At 45.8% G+C, this 5471-nt stretch overlaps 1 protein-coding gene across 1 annotated transcript; it reads right to left on the reverse strand.

Annotated features, from left to right (window-relative positions):
• Positions 1-3022: 3022 nt before the first annotated feature.
• LOC132630736 (uncharacterized) lies at positions 3023-4675 on the reverse strand. The gene is made up of 2 exons (XM_060346311.1): positions 4117-4675; positions 3023-4065 (listed from the first exon to the last, which is right to left on the reverse strand). Exons 1-2 carry the CDS (start codon positions 4673-4675, stop codon positions 3023-3025), a joined length of 1602 nt encoding a protein of 533 aa, XP_060202294.1.
• Positions 4676-5471: the final 796 nt, after the last annotated feature.

A 5471-nucleotide genomic window follows, 5' to 3' on the forward strand; every position in this document is an offset into this window, starting at 1 on the left:
ATTAACTGCGTTGCGCGTTTCTTTCTCCTGCTCGTCAGTTAGACCTGCAACATGAACACACTCATGACATATATGCTACAAAGTTGGGTTTCCTCCCAACCAGCGCCTTAGTTAAGGTCGTGGCACGACACCTTTTTTTTTTAAATTGTTACATTACAAACTCGGCTTGCCTCCCGAGAAGTGCCTGAGTTAACGTCGCGGCATGACGTATTTCCTTGTTTACTCCTCATCGAGGAGCACTTGCTCCTTTTCCTTGTCAAAATTTCTGCCCCAATATCGCTTGAGGCGCTGCCCATTGACCAAGAACTTGCGCACCCCATCCATAGTTTGTATTTCGACTGCCCCATGGGGTGTGATTTGCGATACCACAAATGGGCCAGACCATCGGGACTTAAGCTTTCCCGGAAACAACCGCAGCCTAGAGTTGAAGAGTAGTACCTGCTGCCCTGGGGCGAATTCACGATGATGTATATGCTTGTCATGCCATTGCTTAGTTTTCTCCTTGTACAGCTTTGCATTTTCATACGCCCCCAGTCTGAATTAATCAAGCTCGTGTAGCTGCAACAACCTCTTCTCTCTAGCCAAGCTCATATCAAGATTGAGCTTTTTAATTCCCAATATGCTTTATGCTCTAGCTCAACCGGCAGGTGACACACTTTCCCATAGACTAACCTGTAAGAAGAAGCTCCGATGGGGGTTTTATATGCAGTGCGATACGCCCATAAAGCGTCATCCAACTTCATTGCCCAATCCTTCCTCTGAGCGTTTACAGTTTTCTCTAAAATTTGCTTTACCTCTCTATTTGAGACTTCTACCTGTCCTCATGTCTGTGGGTGGTAAGCTGTAGACACCTTGTGCTTTACCCCATATTTCGCTAGAAGGTTCTTCAGCAAGCTGTTGCAGAAGTGGGCGCCCCCATCGCTGATCATAGCCCGTGGAGTTCCAAACCTTGCGAATATATTCTTTCGCACAAAATTCACCACCACCTTCGCATCATTGGTTGGAAGAGGGACTGCCTCTACCCATTTTGAAACATAATCGACATCAAGCAGAATGTACCTGCTACCGAAGGATGGTGGGAATGGCCCCATAAAGTCGATGCCCCAAACGTCAAATATCTCTACCTCTAATATATTCGTCAGAGGCATCTCGTGCCTCTTAGAGATGTTTCCCGTTCGTTGACATCGATCACAACTTCTAGCAAATGCATGGGCATCTTTGAAGAGGGTGGGCCAATAGAAGCCAGACCGTAATACCTTAGTCGCAGTACGATCACCTTGAAAGTTTCCCCCATATGGGGAAGAATGACAACTCTCCAACACTTGACCCACCTCAGTCTGTGGAATGCATCTCCGCATTAGCTGATCGGTTCCTTGCTTAAACAAGTACGGCTCATCCCATATGTAAAACCGTGAGTCATGATATAGCTTCTTTCTCTGCTGTGAAGTGGCTTCAGGTAGGTACACCCCACTTACGATCAAATTCACAATATCAGCGTACCATGGGACTTCAGCAACAGGAATTGCAAATAGCTGCTCGTTAGGTAAATACTCTCGAATTTGCACATCCTCCACAAAATGGGTATGGTTGTCCAATCTGGACAGGTGGTCTGCAACTTGGTTCTCCACTCCCTTCCGATCTTTAATATCAATATCAAATTCTTGCAACAGAAGAATCCACCGAATCAGCCTGGGTTTAGCATCCTTCTTGCTGAACAAGTAGCGAATAAATGCATGGTCTGTGTAAACAATAACATGTGTTCCCACAAGATAGGACCGAAACTTATCAAATGCATAAACCACAGCTAGTAGCTCCTTCTCTATCACAGTGTAATTCGACTGAGCAACATCTAACATCTTGCTGGCATAGTAGATAGAATGAAAAACTTTCTCTCGTCGCTGGCCCAACACAGCCCCCACAGCGTTGTCACTTGCATCACACATTAACTCGAATGGCAAGTTCCAGTTAGGTGCAATGATTATTGGTGCAGTACCAATCTCTTCTTTAGACCTTCAAAGGCCTTAATACATGCATCATCAAATAGGAATTTCACATCCTTCTCAAGTAATCTGCACATCGGACTTGAGATCTTTGAGAAATCCTTTATGAAGCGCCTGTAGAATCCTGCATGCCCGAGGAAACTGCGCACACCCTTGACTGATATGGGAGGTGGCAGATTCTCAATGACCTCCACTTTTGCACGATCAACCTCCAGCCCTCTCTTTGAAACCTTGTGCCCAAGGACTATTCCTTCTCGGACCGTAAAGTGACATTTTTTCCAATTCAAGACCAGGTTAGTTTCTTCACATCTTGCCAGCACTCGGTCTAGATTCTGCAAGAAAACCTCAAAAGAGTTCCCGAATACCGAAAAATCATCCATGAACACTTCGACGAAGTCCTCAACTATTTCTGAGAAAATAGCCATCAGGCACCTTTGGAAAGTCGCGGGTGCATTGCACAACCCAAATGACATGCGTTTGAAAGCATATGTGCCATACGGGCATGTAAACGTGGTCTTCTCCTGATCCTCCGGAGCAATAGCTATCTGATTATATCCAGAATAACCATCCAGAAAGCAATAAAACTCCTGCCCGGCTAACCTGTCAAGCATTTGATCTATGAAGGGAAAAGGATAGTGATCCTTTCTGGTTGCCTCGTTCAGCTTGCGGTAATCCATGCAGATTCTCCACCCAGTGATTGTTCTAGTAGGGATGAGCTCGTTTTTATCATTTGTCACAACTGTCATCCCTCCTTTCTTCGGGACGCATTGCACCGGGCTCACCCACTTACTGTCTGAAATGGGAAAAATAATTCCTGAATCTAACCACTTGATTACCTCTTTCTTGACAACCTCCTTCATCACAGGGTTTAGTCTCCGTTGATGCTGTGCGCTGGGCTTATGGTCATCCTCCATAAGAATCTTGTGCATGCACAGTGCGGGGCTAATTCCCTGAATATCAGATATCTGTCACCCCAATGCTCTTTTGTGGGACTTCAACACTTTGAGGAAAACATTAACCTCTTAAGTGGTCAACTCTGCTGCCAATATCACTGGTAAAGTATCCTCCTCACCTAAGAATGCATATTTACGATGGGCGGGCAGTGGCTTCAATTCCAACTTCGGAGGCTTTTCAATTGATAACTTCGGGGTTACCCCCATTTTCCTGTCTAAGTGCTCAAACTCACCTCTCCGAATATAAATACTTGCCATATCCAGATTCTGCACCATCTCAAATGCCATAGTGTCACCAAAAATATCATCCTCCACCAAGGCTCTCTCCAATGGATCATGAGAAGTGATGAATGGTCTTCGGGTATCATCATTCAGAACAGTGATGGCGGACAGCTCCTCATAGATTGCAGGCATCTTCAAAGCTTGGTATACATTGAAGACCTCTACTTTATCATGTACTCGCATGGCAAGCTGCCCAGCAGCTACATCAATAAGTGCTCTCCCTGTGGCCAAGAACGGACGCCCCAAAATAAATGGGACCTCCAGGTCTGGCTCGAAATCCAGTATCACAAAGTCAGCAGGAATTATCAACGACCCCACTTGTACCAATACATCTTCAATAATGCCTTCGGGTCTTGCTAACGATCTATCTGCCAATTGAAGAACTATAGTGGTTGGTCTGGGCACTCCCAAACCTAGCTTCCGAAAGGTAGACGAAGGCATCAGATTTATACTTGTACCTAGGTCACAAAGTGCTCGAGCAACAACCTGTGTCCCAATAGAAATCTCAATAGTGAAACTTCCGGGATCCTTCAATTTTGTGGGAAACCTGTTCTGAATACGAGAAGTGCACTCCTCAGTGAGTGCAACCGTGGCATACTCTGTGAAACGGCTCTTATTTGCAACAATATCTTCGATGTACTTAGCATACTTTGGAATACCCTGCAGCATATCAACCAAGGGGACGTTCACGTTTACCTGCTTAAGCAATTCAAGAAACTTCTTATAAGTAGCCTCTTCTTTCTGTCTTGCCAGACATTGAGGGAATGGAGGCGGTGGCTTTGCAACCACGGCCTGTGGCTGCTTTGATCCTGATGCCTCAACAGCCTTCCCTTTTTCACTCGTTTATGTGGCAATCTTCTCTTTTTCAGCCTCTCCTCGACCAGCTTTCTTTGCAGTTACTTCCTCTAGCTCTCGCCCATTTCGCAGAGTTACAGCATTGCAAGGCTTGGGATTCACATCTGTGTCACTTGGAAGTCCTCCAGGCGGTCTAGTATTTTCAGCACCAGCTATCTGTCCCATCTGCCTCTCTAAATTCCGTACAGCCAAATCGCGATTCAGATTATCTGCTATCAACTTCTGCTGATCTATCATCATCTTCTGCATGTCACCCATCATCTTTTTCATCATCTCTTCCATACTGTTTGTGGGAGCTTGAGGAGCAGGTGCTGACTGATAGTTCTGCTTCTGATGACCTGAGTTGTCACTCCACCTAAAATTTGGATGGTTCCTCCAATTTGGGTTGTAGGAATTTCCATACTTATTTTTGTTTCCTTGCCCCTTGCCTGCATTACCCACAAAGTATATGGATGCGGAATTTGCAGGGCACTCATCACTGTTATGACCCTCTCCGCAGATATCACATAAGGCTATGGCTTGCTGCACTGCATGCACCTGTGGTGGCGCTTGTGCCACAGCTAACTTCCTGAGTTCGGCGCGCATGGCATCAATCTATGCTGATAATGTTGTAAAATTGTCTACTTCATAGACACCCGGTGCTTTCCTAACTGAACTGCTAGCTACATCATCCTGCCAGTCTGGAGTGCTCTGAGTAAACCTGTTCAATAGTGTGAATAATTCTTCATAGCTTAGATCGAGAGCCTGCCCTCCTGCAGCAGTGTCTAGTGATGACTTATGTTGGGCATCCAGACTCTCAATAAATGTGTGTGCCAGAACTTCATTCATCTGATGGTGATGAGGGCAATCTCTGAGAAGACCTTTAAACCTCTCCCAGGCCTGATACAAATTTTCTCCTTGTTTCTGCCTGAATGACATGATCTCTCTTCGGAGGCGAGCAGTCTTTGCTGGTGGAAAGAACCTTGTCAAGAATTTCGTTGCCAAGTCATCCCACGTAGTGATAGAATTGGCGGGCTCTGCTAATAACCAGTTACTTGCATTCCCCAATAGAGAGAAGGGGAACAGTGTCAGTCGAACATATTCTTTCGTGACCCTTCCAGTGGCAAAAGTATCCACAATCTGTAGAAAGGTATAGATGTGACGCTGAGGATCCTCATGTGACATTCCCGTGAATTGCCCACTAGAGTGAAGAAGTTAAATCATAGGATGCTTCAGCTCAAAGTGCCCTTCGATGGTGGGCTTGACAATGCTTGAAGTGACATCTGCCACCCGAGGCACTGCAACCTCTCTCACTTTCGCCGGTTGATGATTAGCCATGACCACAGGTACTTCTGCGACGGCCTGCGGGTTCTGCAATAAATTCAAATCTCTCCTACGCCGA

The sequence above is a fragment of the Lycium barbarum genome, chromosome 3 (genome assembly GCF_019175385.1).
Source record: "Lycium barbarum isolate Lr01 chromosome 3, ASM1917538v2, whole genome shotgun sequence".
NCBI lineage: Eukaryota > Viridiplantae > Streptophyta > Magnoliopsida > Solanales > Solanaceae > Lycium > Lycium barbarum.

Excerpts from the sequence above, each read along its gene's own strand:
- LOC132630736 (XM_060346311.1), bottom strand. The coding sequence starts at position 4,675 with ATGCGCGCCGAACTCAGGAAGTTAGCTGTGGCACAAGCGCCACCACAG. Across the intron at positions 4,066-4,116 it reads AGTAACTGCAAAGAAAGCTG|GGAAGGCTGTTGAGGCATCA; the intron begins GTCGAGGAGAGG and ends CGAGTGAAAAAG.